Source organism: Zalophus californianus, chromosome 5 (assembly GCF_009762305.2).
Source record: "Zalophus californianus isolate mZalCal1 chromosome 5, mZalCal1.pri.v2, whole genome shotgun sequence".
Classification (NCBI taxonomy): Eukaryota; Metazoa; Chordata; class Mammalia; order Carnivora; family Otariidae; genus Zalophus; species Zalophus californianus.
In genome coordinates, this window is record NC_045599.1 from 41,065,644 (window position 1) to 41,083,529 (window position 17,886).

At 34.7% G+C, this 17,886-nt stretch overlaps 1 protein-coding gene across 1 annotated transcript in view; it reads left to right on the forward strand.

Annotated features, from left to right (window-relative positions):
* DDX4 (DEAD-box helicase 4) overlaps positions 1-17,886 on the forward strand; it is a 70,715-nt gene that overhangs the window by 42,008 nt on the left and 10,821 nt on the right. Inside the window, 10 exon segments of the mRNA XM_035727651.1 lie at positions 3,945-4,046; positions 4,982-5,051; positions 6,522-6,580; positions 8,292-8,339; positions 8,445-8,492; positions 8,714-8,856; positions 9,499-9,651; positions 11,264-11,418; positions 14,651-14,780; positions 16,247-16,413. Coding sequence (XP_035583544.1) covers positions 3,945-4,046; positions 4,982-5,051; positions 6,522-6,580; positions 8,292-8,339; positions 8,445-8,492; positions 8,714-8,856; positions 9,499-9,651; positions 11,264-11,418; positions 14,651-14,780; positions 16,247-16,413 — 1,075 coding nt within the window.

The following is a 17,886-nucleotide window of genomic DNA, read 5'->3' on the forward strand; positions in this document are numbered from 1 at the left end:
TCCATATTCTTTTCACCTCTACTTATTAGACTTCTTACATAACTAGAAATTGGCATCAGCTATGGAAAAAAAGAGCATGTTCATTTAAATGTTTGCGTTTCTCCTGTGTATGGAATTATTAAGCTATAGATACTAGAGGTACTGAGTCATTATATAGTCATTTGCTCAGTAGAGAAGCTAGTTTGGAAAAGGAACCAAATTGAATTTACAGAAAGCAGTAGTGAATAGATTAAACAGATTAAACAAAGATGAGTAGAGTAAGTGAATCCAAAGATAGATCTGAGGAAATTCTCTAAATTTTGGAATGGAAAGCATGAAAGCATTTAACAGTTAGGGAAGATAGAATAAGAAGCTCTGTTATTCCAACATATGTCTAAATATCTCCTGAGAAGAGAACAGAGAAAATGGGAGCAGGAGAGAGAGGGAAAAGAAAACTATTCAGAGAATAGTTGAGAAGCTTTTCCAGAGTTAAGAAGGAACAAGAATCATGAGCAAATTAAAAAAAATTCACATTCTTATATGTGTATTGACATTGCAAAAGTACGAAGATAAAAATATTTAGAGCTAACAGAGAAAAAGATCCATGTATAAAAGAACAAAAGATTGGCAGCAGAACTTTTTTTTTTTTTCCAATAAAGGTAGAGAACCTAATAGAGTAGAATGTAGAATCCTGAGGGAGAATAGTTCTGAATCGAAACTGCTATATCCAGGTAATTTAGGTGTCATAGAGAAATAACACCATTTAGATAAAGATAGTATTGAGTACTGTCAGGCCACTGAGGAAAGAACTACTGAATCATGTGTATTAACAAGAAGGAAACTGAATGCAACAAGAAGTAGGAAGCAATGATGAGCATAACTAAATAAATACACATTTTAAAATTGGTAAACATACTGGTAAACCTAAATAAGTATTGGCTTTAGAAGATAGTAATAATGTCATTAATTTAGGGGTTTTAGAAATAAGAAAACTAAACTACTAGCAAATGAAAAGACTTAAGTTCTTTGTCAGCTCAGTAGGAAAGAAAACAGATTGAAACTAATTTCAGAATTTCTTAAAAATGGTAAAATATAATGTATAACTTATTAGTGCAGGAAATCCAATAGGATAGAAGGCTAGGACTTTGAGGAAGGAGACAAGGTTGAAAATAAATATTTCTTAAATATTCATGCTGAGATTGAAGGATATCAGTAAAGGCATAAAATACAGTGTTTGGGAAATCAATAGAAGGAAAGAAAGGAAAACCAAAAAACATTGAAAAAAACTTGGGGAAGGGAAAACACAAAGTAGGATGATTGAAGTAGGAAATTGATACATTAGTAATCATAATATATATTAACAGTAAACGTATGTCAATGCAGAGTTGAAAATAAAGAGAAAAAATGTCAGTTTAATGTTAACCCCAATAGAAGTATAGGAGACAAAATAGACTCTAAAGCAGATATATTAGGAATAAAGAAGTAATTACTTAATGATAGAAGTCATGTTCACTGGGAAGATAATAACAGTTCGGAACATGGTTTGAAATCTAACAAGATATTCTTAAGTATATAAAGCAAAAATAGACAATTATATGGAAAAATTTGCAAATTCTAGTTAAACCACTAATCATGGGATTTCTTTTTTCAAGATTTTATTTATTAGGAAGAGAGAGGGAGAGCATGAGCAGGAGGTGGGGCAGAGGGAGAGAGAGAAGCAGGCTTCCTGCTGAGCAGGGAGCCCCACATGGGGCTTGATCGCAGGACCCTGAGATCATGACCTAAGCTGAACCACTGAGCCATTCAGGTGCCCCCCCCACACTAATTTCCCTTAGAACTGATAGAATGAGCAGACCAGTTGGGGCACCTGGGTGGCTCAGTTGGTTAAACGACTGCCTTCAGCTCAGGTCATGATCCCGGAGTCCTGGGATCGAGTCCCACATCAGGCTCCCAGCTCAGTGGGGAGCCTGCTTCTCCCTGTGACCCTCTCCCCTCTCGTGCTGTTTCTCTCTCTCTTGCTCTCTCATAAATAAATGAATAAAATCTTTAAAAAAAAGAATGAGCAGACCAGAAATGATTAAGACTATGGAGACTCTAGAATTTTTGAATACCAGTTATTAAGCTTGATTTAATATTTCTGTTTGGAATAATAAACCCCATATTATAAATTACACATTCTTCTGCAATGTATTGAAAATACACACAATTTTACCATCTATTAAGGTCAAAATGAAGTCCCAAAATGTACTATAGAATTTATCACATACTATGTCCTCTTGTTAAAGTTTCATGAAAGTAGAAATCTGTAATGAAAAGCCTAACCATTGTGATTTGGAAACTGAATTTATCAATTTATGAATTAAAATTCATCTGGCAATAATAAAGTATTTAGACCTGAATAGACATTAAAACGTGGAAACTTAAGGGATACAGCTAAAGCAGCTAACTTTTTGAGGAAAGTTTACAATCTTAAATGTATGGAGTAGAAAAGAAATTAGTGAGCTCAGTATTCAACTTAATTAAAAACTCAGTAGAGGAAATTTAGAAAGATATAGACATGAATGAAACAGATACAGTGGAATGTAGTAAAAATGAAGTACATTTTCACACATCAACAGAAACAAACGTGGATTAAAGAAGCAAGACAAAGAATATATTCTATATGATCCTGTTACATAAAGCTCAAACACAAAACTAAATAATACATTACAAAAAGTTATGTACATAGTTGGTAAAAAAATAAGAGCAAGGAAATGAAAAACAATTCAGGATATTGGTTGAGAAAGGGGGAGAAATTTTACAGGGCAAAAGACTATCCACGGGCTTCAGAGGTATTGGGAACATTCTTAGTTTTAAGCTGGGTAGTTTGGGTCCATAGGTTTTCATTTTATTACATTTTAAACTTGTATATATATGTTCTATATATTTTAGTTATTCATGTGCATACACCAAAGTAACAACCTTAAAAAGAAGCAGATCAGAAAGATAAACTGTTTCTTGAGAAGAGATAAACCCCAACAAGGCTTATTCAAAGATAAAGAGGCACAAATAAATAATTTAGAATTAAAGTGTAAATGTAATTATTGATTATTGCCTGATTGAGGATCTGTAAGTTTTAGGTAGTAGATGTATAACTCTGAATCTACCTTGAATTAAGTCTGCCCTATTTTATAAATAGGTTTTGAAAACACATAATTCAATATCAAGAAATATATAGAGAATTTTTACCTTTATCTTGGTCAGTTTCTTTGGGTCTAAATAGTGGCAAGTTCATAAACTAAATCTCACTTTCTTTATTTTCTGCCCAATTGACATTTTGGTTTTGATTTGATCTCATTCTGCTCTAGGTGGGATCAAATTTTACTTGAACTGTTAATACTGATTTTTGGTATTCAGTTGAATTAATATGTTATTTATAGCAGGAAATCAGACTTTATGTATGCTTTTATGTCTGTGCTTTAAGATGTTTTACTATTTTCTATAAGGAACAAATATAAGCCTAGATTTATCTAATCCTTCTCTACATTGTAGAGATCTTGCTAATGATGCAGTCATGGCAACTTTCATTGTTTTACAAGTAACACTTTTTCCTTTCAGTAATCTTTAGTTTTTTTTTTTTTTTTTTTTTTAAGTAAACTCTACTGCCAACATGGTCTTGAACTCAAGACCCTGAAACCAAGAGTCATGTATTCGACCAACTAAGCCAGCCAGCATCCCCTAGTCATTTTTAGGTTTGATTCTCAAAGCAAGCAATATGTATGTTTTTTTTTTAATTGTAGCTATGTCTGTTTAAGTTGAACATTTATAGTTCAAATATGGCATTTCTTTTTTAGTAACTGTTAATGCCTTAAAATATTTAAAGTCATTGAATTATGCAAGGTTTAAATTAAATTTGGCCACCATTTCTCCAAGATTTTTTTGTTGTTGTTTTGTATTGTTCTTGTGTGTGTGTTTTAATATTATAGGCTATCAAGATGGAAATGATTCAGAGGCTTCAGGGTCATCCAGAAGAGGTGGAAGAAGTAGTTTCCGAGGTTGCCATGGAGGATTTGGTCTAGGAAGTCCAAGTTAGTAGTGACTTGCAAATAGTGTGCTTTATCTGTTAGATTTTATTTTTCATCATTTCCTTTTTATACATAAGGTTGTTGAGAGGATTATATGAGAACAGCTTAGAGTGACTGGTACATAATCACCTACATTGTATATAACATTATTTTTTAGACACATATCTCATTGCATACTTGTTAGTTGGAATATATGAATCTTTCTAGAAGTTTCTGTGACTCAGCTCTTTAATCTTATTTATTCTAAGTGTTTTAGAGCCTTGATAATGACAGCCAACCTTAGAAAGAGGTGGCCTTCTCTAAAGTTCTCCCCCTCCAATATAACTTTTTTCACTAATGTAGCTTTCTACCTTAAATTATTCTTGGCGCTAGGGGTATTGACTTCAGAAGTCACTGTTGGATTGCATTTGTCTCTTAATGGAGGAGGATAGATTAGTGGTTTTGGAAGTTAAAATTAAATCTGTAATAATGATTTAATAAATGTGTAGGAGATTAGTGAATTGTCACTTTTAAAAAAGTGTAGGGGTCTAGGGGTTATTGTTCAGGACTTGGAAGGTTTGATTTGGCAACAGTGGGAGCAAGGGGGTGCTATTCTGGAGAATAAGTAATGAGATGATGGGTAGTAACAGTTTACTTTTTAGAGGTTATTTAACTTTTGCTTATATGATATTTTAACATAGCATTGGCCCTAATGCTTTTATAAAATAATTTTAATAAAATAAAAACTTTGAGGAAGTAATTTGTAATTAAAGGAGATGATGTGGAGGAATTCTTTGTATGGTACTTCAAAAAATTGCTCATTGTGATTCCTTTAAAATTTAAACTATTTTGCCTCACATATTTAACTTCTGGCACTATGACTTGATTTTCTTCTCTATACTGTATGATTTTAAAACTTCTTAAAAGTAACATAATCTCATTTTTATGTATAAATATAGATAGTGAATATGAACAAGATGAGGGGACACAGCGCACTGGTGGCCTTTTTGGTTCTAGAAGACCTCTTTTTCTTTTTTCTTTCTTTCTTTCTTTCTTTCTTTCTTTCTTTCTTTCTTTCTTTCTTTCTTTCTTTCTTTCTTTCTTTCTTTCTTTCTTTTCTTTCTTTCTTCTCTCTTCTTTCTTTCTTTCTCTCTCTCTCTCTCTCTCTCTCTCTCTCTCTCTCTCTCTCTCTCTCTTTCTTTCCTTCCTTCCTTTTTTTTTTCTAAAGATTTATTTCAGAGAGAGAGATAGTATAAGCATGAGCTGGGGGGAGAAGCAGAGGTAGAAGCAGACTCCCTGCTGAGCAAAGAGCCCATTGTGGGGCTGGGTCCCAGAACCCTGGGATCATGACCTGAGAGGAGGGCAGATGCTTAACCAACTGAGCCACCCAGGCGCCCCAGAAATAGAATTTCTTATTGAATGTTAACAATTCATATATGCTTTTAGCTCTACAATTAGTAACTGAATAGATACATTTAAGTATACTAGGTTAGCTCATGAGTTTCTCTGCTTTTAGATCTGCAGGCAAAAATAAGTGGGCAGCTTTGCCTTCCTTAGAAAATTTGTGCACTGTGAATTATTTCTTCTCTCTTATCTACCAGTTAATTTGAGGTGTAAAGTATACCTTTAATCAGAGGAAGGAAAATTAAGTTTGTAGTGGTTTCAAAAAGAACTCTGAGGGGATTTGAGGAGAAAATGAAAAAAAAAAAAACCCCACCACATTTGTTGATAAAAATGTGCAAATATGGATAAACTGGTACATTCAGACAATAGAATATTATTGAACACCAAAAGGAAATGAGCTATCAAACTATGAAAAGATAAGGAGGAACCCTAAATGCATATTACTAAATGAAAGAAGCCAATCTGAATAGGCTACATACTGTATAATTTCCAACTGTATGATGTTCTGGAAAAGAAGCAACTCTGGAGAAGGGTAAAAAGATCAGTGGTTGCCAGTCGTTGGGGGGAGGGATGAATAGCATGGAACATTTTTTCTAGGACAGTGAAAATACTTTGTGTGATACATTAATGGTGGATACATGTCATTTTGTGTTTGTCCAAACCCCTAGAATGTACAACACCAAGAGTGAGCCCTCCTGTAAACTTTGATTATGCCGTGTTAGCTTAGGTTCATCAGTTGTAACAAATGTACTACATTGGTGGGGGATATTGATAATGGGGGAGGCTGTTCAAATGTGGGGGCAGGAGGCTACCAGTGTATGGGAAATCTCTGTTCCTTTCCTTCAATTATTCTGTAAATCTAAAACTTTCTTTAAAAAGGTGGGGGGGAATCTTTAAACAAAATGTTCAAATGAGGAAAAGATTTAAATTAAATGTAGAATTAAGAGATGGATGAAAGGGCCAGGAATCCTTAGCACTCAATATTTGAATACAAATAGCTATATGGTTTATGTGTTCAAGGAGGAGAGCTGTGTTTAAAAAAAAAAAGGTGAGCTGTGTTTTCTCTAAATAATCTGCAAAAAAAAAAAAAAAAAAATGCATTACAGGTAATGGTGACACTTACCAAAGCCGAAGTGGCAGTGGAAGTGGACGAGGTAAGTTCTAACTTGGTTTACCTATATATGGTTAATTAACATTATAGTAATCCTAATTTCATTTTTGATATTACAGGTAGCTGTTACTGCTTTTATACATTTTGAGGAGTAGACATATACTCAAGTCTGTTTTGGAGAGTTAATATTCCTCATCGTAACAGTTCCATTATAGGAATTGTATACCATAGATGTATTTGCTCAATGTATGCACAAGGGTGTTCACTAAAGCTTCATTTATAATAAAAAACTGAAAAGCAACAAAATATATCAATAAATAATGGTTTAATAAATCATATCACCCTAAAATGGGATGTTGTGCAGATGTTGAAGATTGAAATAGGTCTGTATGTGCATGTTCTTATATTAAAACAATATGTTTTTTTCTTATGGGATAGTTATTTGGTATAAGGCATAAAGAAAGCTCAGTATACATGATTTTGTACTATGAAAATTTTTTTCAGAGTTATAAATATTTAAATGTCATAATATAAAATTTAAAATGCTTTCCAGACTAGGAAAATAATAAACTTACTTGATGTCTCTGAAAAATCCTTAGTGATCATTAGTAGTCTGAGAGCATTCAAAGAGACAACTCCCTTGAACTGCCTCTGTTACCCCACCTTGATTCTTAGATTCTTCATTATAGAAAGAGGTTATTAATGGTTAGTTAAACCATATCTACAAATGTTCAAATCTTGTTGGGTAAAGGATTCCAAAACCTGTGGACGTTCAGGACAAGAAAGAGAGCTTACATATAAAAATGTATCTAGTTAGATTTTCAAATCTAATGCAGTCCTTATTCTTTTTTGTGATAATACCAGAAAGTGGCACAATAGAGGACTAGTTATTTAAAACCATGAAGGTCATGTATGGAAAAGTGTTAACATGACAGGCCTGACTGCTTTTCTTTGAATATCCTGCTTACAAAGTTGGTTTTTTTCCTGGCATCTGGGAAATTGGATTTGGGGAGGGTTCTCTCCACCCTAACTAGTTTACGAATGGCTTACTGTACCTGGAGTGTTTTTACAACAATGTACTTTTAATACCAGCTTTTCTTTCAGGAGTCTGGAATATTGGTATGTGCCAGGCAGAAAGTGGCTACATTTTCAGCCTCTAATAAAAACCATGGGTACTGAGTCTCTAATGAGCTTCTCTGGTAGGCAGCATTTCCAACATGTTGTCACAACTTGTTGCTAGGGAAATTAAGTTTATCCTGTGTGAACCAGTGGGAGAGGACTCTTAGAAGCTGGTGTCTGCTTATCTCTGGACTTTGCCCCATGCACCTTTTTCCCTTTGCCCATGCTCCCTGTCCTTTCACTGTAATAAATCCTAGCTTGTGAGTATGACTATATTCTGAGTCCTGCTGAATCATACAACCTGGGAATGGTAGTGGGGATACCCCAATACAGTTGGACTTTTAGTTCATTTTAGAAAATACATTCCTTTGCTGAGGCATATAGCAACTAGGAAAGGGACTGAGCAGCTTAAACAAAAACTGATAACATAAAACAGTATCATACACATAAAATCAGCATTTTGAATATTAAAATTGTTAAGGATTCTATTAATCTTAATTGTCTTACTCATATGAAGGACTTTAAAGATGTTTGTCCATTTTTAGAATTTGTTCTCTTTGAAGACAAGCAATGAAAATAAAGATGTGCACAGCCTTGTATCTTGACTAATTATCAGTATGGATTTCTTTAATTAGGTGGTTACAAAGGTTTAAATGAAGAAGTAGTAACAGGCTCCGGAAAAAGTAAGTTTTATTTTAGAATAAGGTATTTGATTTTTACAGTGAAAGTTCTTTCATCCCTCATTTAAAAAAATATTTATCTCTTTTTTGGGTTTGATTCCCTTTAAGATTCTTGGAAGTCAGATGCTGAAGGAGGAGAAAGTGGTGACACCCAAGGTATATTAATTTTTGTGTGAGCCATGTGAACGTCTGTTGCATTTTAATAAAAATGAAAAATAAGAGCAGAGTTAACCTTTTTTTTTAATTTGAAGTGAATTTTAATGGTAAACAGTGGGAAGTTCTTCAGTATTTACAATTTGATTTTCAGTTTTTGTTTTCTCTCTTACTTTTCTTCTGGTCCTTGTCATTTAAGCTCTGTCTTTTGTTTGAATCCTAAGGACCGAAGGTGACCTACATCCCGCCACCTCCACCCGAGGACGAGGACTCCATCTTCGCACACTATCAGACAGGCATCAACTTTGACAAATATGATACTATTCTTGTAGAAGTATCTGGGCATGATGCGCCACCAGCAATTCTGGTTAGTGTGATAATCATTTCTGAATTGACTGTAAAGCAAACTTCGTCATGTATATGGTACATTTCTGTAGGTTGTTATTACTGAATACAGAAATTTCATTTTTAGCAGATAATGGTTTAGGTTAGAAATTAAGAACCACATCTACCATATACTATTTGTAGAATTAATGGCTATGTTGAAAGAGTATTAAATTTCATCCTCACATTCCCAAACTGGGATGAGAACTTCATTTAAACTTACTAAAAAGGATATTTTTCTTAGGGATTGAAGATTTCTGCTTCCTAAGTATGTGAGAAAGTCTGTCTTAGGAGAATGATACTCTGAGGAGTGGGAGGTTCCTACAGTCCCCTGTTGTTAATGGGCCATTGTTACTGATCAGGATATTTATATTTTACAGGTTTTAAGGGGCCAGGAAAAAATGTCTTTAGAACTAGTGTCTGTAAGGGTACTCTTTAATTCCGTCAAGTAATAATATACAGGCTGTAGATAGTACTTTTGAGTGGGGGCATATTGGTAAAGTAACCTTAGTATATAAAGTGGAATTAACAAAAACTTGAGACTAACTCAAATGAAATATGTTTATGGAATGATCTGCATATGATAATATGGAATTTAATCATACTCTTCCCCCCCTTTCTTTAGACTTTTGAGGAAGCTAATCTCTGTCAGACACTGAATAACAACATTGCTAAAGCTGGTTATACTAAGCTTACTCCTGTGCAAAAATACAGTATTCCTATTATACTAGCAGGACGAGATTTGATGGCTTGTGCTCAGACAGGGTCTGGAAAGACTGTAAGTCCTTTTTTTCACATGTATTCTGCCCCATAATCAAATTATTAATAGTTTTTGAACTTTGGTTCTTCTCAAGTAGTTTGAGTCTTTTTTGTTGGATGGGAGGTTGATGATTTCAGTGAACTGTTAAAATGGGTATTAAAGAGGGCACATACTGAATGGAGCACTGGGTGTTATACACAAACAATGAATCATGGAACACTACATCAAAAACTAATGATGTAATGTATGGTGATTAACATAACATAAAAAAATACTAAATTTTGCTTCTGAAATCTGGTTTTATTGGGGTTTGTATACTTTTTTTCAAGATTTTATTTATTTGATAGAGCGAAAGAGCACAAGCAGGGGGAACAGCAGAGGGAGAGGGAGAAGTGGGGGGCTCGATCCCAGGACTCTGGGATCATGACCTGAAGCAAAGGCAGATGCTCAGTCATCTGAGCCACCCAGGCGCCCCAAGGGAGTTTTATATACTTCTGAAGAAAGAATTTTGAACTATTTCTGGAGTAGTGCTGCAGTTCATAGATGTTTAGTCCATTTTAAGACTGTTAACTCCTCCTGGAAGATGGTAGTGTCTAAAACAAAAGGGGCGCCCTGGGTAGCTCTGTCAGTTAAGTGTCTGACTCTTGATTTTGGTTCAGGTCATGATCTCATGGTTGTGAGATTGAGACCCTCATCGAGCTCCATGCTGAGCATGGAGCCTGCTTGGGTTTCTTTTTCTCCCTCTGTCTTTGCCCCTCCCCGCCTCAAATAATTAAAACAGAATGATTGAGGGTCAAAGCACCAGAGGTTATAAAATGCAGAGAAAGAGAGAAAATCAGTTGCATAATAAAGCTGATAAAATTTTGGAGTCAAAAGAATGAGAAATCGCAATATTCATTGTACCTGGTCTATAATATGAAGTAACTTCAGGTTATGTTATCTAAAAGAACTCTGATGAGATCAGGTTGGTCTCGGGACTTACCTCTGGGATCTGTTAAAGAGGGTTCCCTGAGATGAGTCTTAAAGCCTATCCTTTCTGAATCAAAGAATTGTGGTTCATGCTAGTTTAGCTTTAATCAGCCTCTGTAGTAGAATTGAAAGGATAATAAATGAGTTGTATAATACAGCTGCTGATGAATGACTTACACGATTTTGGAGGTAGATTTTACTGTCTAATTTGCTTAATGAGAAAACTCTAGCACTCTTGCCACATTACCTTCCCTAAGGGTGAGTAATCCAAATGAATGATTTCCCAATTTTTGCTGTTTGTGTACCACCTTTGTCATGCATTCTGTGATATTTGTAGCTCTACTCCAGAAGGAATTCATTTAGAGTAATTCCTAAATGCAGTGATTTATATCAGGTTATGTGTACATTACCCTCTGTAAATAAGTTTATGTTAAGTATTTAGAATTCATGGGTATGCTTTTTAAATAATTGAAATATACCTATCAAAAGTTGAAGTGTTAAAAACTCACTGAAATAAAAATTGTTCTCCTCTCTCATCTTAAATTTACCAGCAAGGTGGAAGAAGAATCTAGAAGCTGTAAGGGAATAAGGAATAGGTTTATTTCTACAGGGAGAAGGATGACGTATTATAAATTTGTAAATTATGTAATTCAACTTCTAGGCAGCTTTTCTCTTGCCAATTTTGGCACATTTGATGCGTGATGGAATAACAGCCAGTCGTTTTAAAGAGCTGCAGGAACCAGAGTGTATTATTGTAGCACCAACTCGAGAATTAATCAATCAGATCTATCTGGAAGCCAGAAAGTTTTCTTTTGGGTATGTACATCTGGAATGCCACTCAAAACAAGCTTTTCTTTATAGAGATTTTTCTCACTTATTTTGGGAAGAACTCAGTGCAGTCATGTAATTAGTGTTACTTGATTGAAGTGTACTTTTTCATAATCTTTATGGAATCCCTGTTTATTTTTATCTTTAAAAGAAGCATGTTTATTTTTAAAAAAAACATGCATATTAAAAATCAGATGATAATGGAAGTAGAAAGATAAAATAGTGAATATGTTGATGGTATTTTTTCTGGTTGTTTTAAATGCATGTTTGATGCACTTAGGGTGTTCCTAGTAATAATCTGTTCACATGTAACTTCATAATATAGAAAATGCTTATATCATAATCACCCCAAATTTTAATCATTTTTAAGATTGTTTAGGTGTACATATTTTATGTCTCTAGTTTGGGGCATTTAGGTTGTTTCTAGTTTGGGGCTACTATAAATAAAATAATGAACAGCTTGCTAAATAAAGTTTTTCTATTTTTATGTTTTAACTATTTCCTTAGAGTAGGATTTTACAAGTTTAATCTTAAAGGGTATGACCTTACAGCTTTCACCAATATATATTTCTATCAGCAGTATATGAGAATGCCGGTTTCACTATACATTCTGCCAACATTTTGTATTGATTGCTGCCTAACAAATTACCCAAAACGTAGTTGCTCAAAATGATAAATATTACCTAATAGTTACTGGGGATAAGGAATTGGGGAACAGTTTAGCTGAGTGCTTCTGGCTTGAGGTCTGTTATAAGACTGCAGACAAGATACCAGCTAACAATTGTAGTCATCTGAAGGCTTGACTGTACTGCTCCTGTAAGGATCCTTGGTTGTTCTTAGGAAGTGACATCTGGCTTGCTTAGAGTGATGAATGAGAAAGAGCAAGGAGGAAGCTACAGTGGCTCTTTTAAAAACAGTCTGTCACTTCTGCCATATTGTGTTCATTACTCAGCAGGTTACTAAATCTACCCCATACTCAGAACTAACTATGTCATTTGCTGGAACCAGTGCAAAATGAAAACACAGGGTCCTTTGTTCAAAAATTATTAATGAATTTTAAGACAGCGTGTCACAGAGCATTAAACCAAGCTAAGAGCTCTTCTTACCCTGGGACCCTATGTGACTGCACAGGTTGCACACGTATGAAGCCAGCCTTGCACACACTTAAGGGGAAAGAGAGTTAGGATCTATATTTGAAGAAAGGAAGGAATATGGAAGAATTTTGTGTATAACCACCACAGGTAGCTTCACTTTTTTCATTTATTTATTAAGAGGTTAAACTACTTTTGGAATGCTTAATAAATTTTCCTTTGTTAATTAAACATTGTTATTTATCACTTTATCTGATAGGATCTTAGTGTTGTTTTTGCAGTTTTTTTTTTTTAGAGCTTTCTATGTAGAAATTATTAACATTTTATTTTCTGTGAATCAGTTCATTTTATTTTTTTACGTAGGCTCCACGCTGGGCATGGAGCCCAGAGTGGGGCTTGAACTCAAGACCTTGAGATCAAGACCTGAGCTGAGATCAAGGGTCAGATGTTCAACCAACTGAGCCACCCAGGTGCCCCTGAGTCAGTTTATTTTAAAACGAGAAGAAAAAACTAAAGTTATTAAAAAATCTAATGTCAAGCTTAACAGATTTTTTTTTGAAAAAGTGGATATATATTGCTTAGGCCAGTGTACTATGTTGCTTTTAGGCTTTTAAGTCAAGTAAAAAATAACACATATTTTCTCTCTTAAAAGCAAAAACATGTGCATGGTAAATTCAGATAACATGTATGTACAAAATGAATATTTGTACATGGAAATTTGTTGTAACGTTGTGGCAGAAGACAAAAGTATTTAAATGTCTGTCATTCAAGGACTGGTTAAGTTATGGTACACTTAGAATAATAATGGTAATAACTAAATTACTGAATCCTTAGCATTTACTAAGTTATAAGTACTTTTTATGTATTACCTTATTTAGGCCTAGCAATAGGAGAAAGCAAAGAATCTGTTTAAAGTAATGAGTTTATTTAATAAAGTTTTTGGGTGCCTGGCTGGTTCATTCAGTAGAGCATGCAACTTTTTTTTGTTGTTGTTGTTAAAGATTTATTTACTTGAGAGAGAGAAATCTCAAGCAGTATGAGCCTGATGCAGGGCTTGATTCCACAACCCATGAGATCATGACCTGAGCCAAAATTATGGGTCGGGCACTTAACTGACTGAGCCACCCAGGAGACCCAAGCATGCAACTCTTATCTCAGGGTCATGAGTTTGAGCCTCAAGTTGGGTGTAGAGATTACTTAAATAAATAAATAAACTTGAAAAAAAAAAAACCCCATAAAATTGTCCTGTTCTCTTCACCTCCGCCCACTTACTTAATTCTCCTCTTTATAGAGCCACCTACTCATAATAGTTTTGTATGAATTAGTATAGAAATAACTGGTGCACATGTATGCACTTTAATCCTCCTCTAAGCAAATGGTAGCATACTAAGCTGTTGTCACTCTATTTTTTTAATGGTAAATGTTGGAGATAATGCTTAATCTGGAATGTATTATACCCCTTTTCTTTTTTGAATGCACAGTATCCCTTTGGATGACTGGACTATAGTTAGAACTTTTCTACTGTTACTTAGTTTTCAGTCTTTTGATACTAAAAATAAAGCTGGCAGTGAATATTACTGTAAAGTCATCTTTTCCCATTTGTGAGGGCATAACTGAAGGGTAAATTCGTACATGTGAATTTATTGGGACAAGAGAAAAGTTTTTAAATTTTAAGAGAGATTAAAATTGTGAAAGAGATTAAAATTGTGAAAGTTTATCCTTTTGAGTGCCAATTTGCCCACACCATGGCTAATGTGGTATTATTACACTTAAGGAAAAATGTGTTAGTCTTCATTTGTCTTCATTTTTAATGTTGACCTTAAAAAAATGTTTAAAAGCCATTTATATTTTTTATGAACCACTTGTTCATGTTTTTGGCCAATTTTTATGAGGTGGTATTTGTATTTACTATTGTTTTTGAAGAGCCCTTTATTGGATAGATTGCAGGGTTTTTTTTTTTCATCATTTGTCATTTGCTTTTCAGCTTCTTCCTAGGAAGAATTTAAATTTTTTCAGGTAGTTGAATGTGTTAGGTTTTTTTCTTTATGGATTTCTTTTTATATCTTGTTAGAAACAAATGTATGCTATTCACATAACTAGAAAATAACGTGCATTTTTCTTGTTAATAGGACCTGTGTAAGAGCTGTTGTTATATATGGGGGAACCCAGTTGGGGCATTCAATTCGACAAATAGTACAAGGCTGTAATATATTATGTGCTACTCCTGGGAGACTGATGGATATCATAGGTAAAGAAAAGGTAGGCCCTAGATAGGTAATAAAATTGTGGATTGATTAATAATTTTTTTTGAATGGGAAAGGGAAAGAATGATGCAAAGAGATAGGGGTTTATTAGAGCACCATATATGTTAGGCCCCCATAAGATTCTCTGAATGCATTCTTTTTTTAAAGATTTATTTATTTATTTTAGAGAGAGCGTGAGCATGGGGTGGAAGGGGTAGAGGGAGAGGGAAAGACAGTCTTAAGCAGACTCTACGCTGAGCACAGGGCTCAGTCCCACAATTCTGAAATCATAACCTGAGCCAAAACCAAGAGTTGGACACTTAACTGACTGTGCCACCCAGGAGTGCATTTTTTGAATGCGGTCTTACGTAATTAGTAAAATAATTCCAAGAGTAGATAAATAGTATTTCCTAGTTTGTATTTGAGAAGACAATGAAATTATGTAATTTATTTAAAATCCCTCACTTAGCTCTAGTGATAGAGCTAGGGTTAGAATCTGGATCTGACTCAAGTCTGTATCCCATATTCCAGTACACCGGGAGAAATGGAGTAAATGCTTCTATCTAGTTTCATGTAAGTCGTGATGACATCTTTTCTTCCTGAAAGAAAGCCTGGTTATTAGCATTTGTCTCTTTAAGCATGGGGATGATTGTTAAATTTCTGAATCTTTAAAAAGACATTTAGGTTTATGTACTTATTTTAGGTATTCACATAACACATCACATCAGTAAATCAGTGCTTTAAGTTCACTTTGATGAACCTCATTTGCTTTTTTTAGACTCTTCTCTGAAGGGATTACTCAAAACATGGTCTTTCTTTATAAAGGTAGTTTTCTTTGGATACTTATTCAGACTATCCAGAGAAATCCACCTTGATTTCTCACTAAACCACTTACATGGTTGTACCGAATTCATTTGTTTTCCTTGAAAATGTCTGCTTCTCCTTATAGTAAGTAATAAGTATTCATGCAAAGGTGACAGAAGTTTCTCAGTTGTTCCCAAGTGATTAGAGAATGGCAGATTTATTAAGAGTTTAAAGTGTTAGAGCTAAATTTAACACTTATAAGACATTTGAATATGTCATGCTGTTAGGAAATTTTTCCTTACATTAAAAAGTCTGATTTTATCAGATAATAAGATCTAATCTGTGTAGTCCAATATGGTAGTCAGTAGTCACATGTGGCTGTACAAATTTAAAAATGATATAAAAATTCCGTTCTTTAGGCATAGTAGCTGTGGTTCAACTACTTAATATAGCTATATGTGGCTAGTGGCTAACATGTTAGTGAAGATCAAGAATTGTTCATCAATATTTAAACAGTACTAGTGTTATCTAAGCATAACAATTCTCTTTATTTTATGCATTGATTTCTAATCTTCATGCTTAAGAATTAATTAGTAGTTGGAATTGTGAGGAGCATTTTAGTTTAATATATTGATTAATATTCGTTTTCTACTCTAACTCTTGAAAATATTCTTAAAGATTGGTCTCAAACAAGTCAAATATTTAGTTTTGGATGAAGCTGATCGCATGCTGGATATGGGTTTTGGACCAGAAATGAAGAAGTTAATTTCCTGCCCTGGAATGCCATCAAAGGAACAGCGTCAAACCCTTATGTTTAGTGCAACTTTTCCAGAAGAAATTCAAAGGTAACATTTTTTTCTTCTTAAAAATAATTGTTTTGTACATAAATGCTTTTATGAAAGGAAAAGCAATGCGAATATATTATTTTTGAGGGTTTTTTTTTATGTGAAGATTTTAACATAGAAGTGGATGTATTCCTAAAAAGTTTACTGTATTTTTCATCTCATTGTTTCTTGCCTTTATCCCTGGCTTTGCATTAGGGTCACAGGACCTAGCTAGGATTTAATAAGTGCTTACTAAATGAAGTTATTTTTATATTTATGTCTTCTCTTCAAACCAGAATTATAGAGCTTGGGAAAATTGGGCCTTTCTTAGAAAATTCATGTAACCAATTGTTGACATGTATTGAATATCTTACTATATATACTATATGGCTTGGTGAATTCTGAGATTAGGAAGACACATCCCTTCTAGAATTGTGACTCTTCTTCCTGCTTGCTGCTCCCTTGGCCACAAGGCACCTGAAGTGACCAGAAAGCAGCTTTAGCTCGTAATTCAGTAAGACTCCTCCTGTTGACTCTGGCAGAACTTTTTGCTCTTTGGGAACCAAGACCTCCAAACCTGCAGAATCTGTAGCTTAAGGGGAATGGGAAACACAGATTTCCTATGTGGGTCACTGGGAGTGATGGTAAAGGGGCCACTGTTGCTTTGTACTGCTTGGCTCTCAGACTGAATGCACCATATAAAGATTTCTGATTGAAAGTTACTGTGCCCTGTTGAATGATGTGCTATCTTGTAAAGAAACACTTCCAAGCTGGCCTGTGAGCTGTTCTTTAAGTGGATGTTCCACTTTCTGTCAGGCTGACAGCTTCTGAGTGTTGTGGTGAAGCGGGAGAGCTAGGTTCTTGTCTCACAGTGTCCAAGAATGAATCTCGTGGACAAAGGAGGGTAAAGTAATAGGGTTTTATTAAGTAAGGATACAGAGAAAGCTCTCTAGAGTGAGAGGGGTCCCAAATGGGTTGCTACTGAGGGCTTTTAGTGGCAGTCTTTTATTGAGAACTGACTGTGAAGCTTGTGTCCTTCAGATTCTTGTGTCATCTTGGTTTGAGCAAGGACTATTGATAACCCCCTTAATGACTTAATTCTTTGAGGCTTGGTCATTTTCTGTGATACACTGTAGCCACCAAAGAAGAATACTCCCTAACATCCAAGGCCAGGTGGTCTGTTTCCTTATACCTTGTTCACTCTGTTTTAGTGCTTCTGCCCGCCAGGAATAGTCTCAGAGCCTAGCCAGGGGCTCCCTATCTTTCCCTGCCTATACCTTAACCCTTTCCTTACTCAGTGGTATGATATGATCTATAGACCTTATGGTTATGGGCCTGCTCCATTACTTCTTTTGCTGTAAAGTGGGTCTCCCTGTCTGATAGAGTGTTACATGGGATCAGACACTTCACAAGTCATCTGATGGGCTGGCTATCGATTTGGTTTACTTAAGAGAGGATTTAAAAATTCTCTCTGTAAGGTTAAAAAGAGCTCTT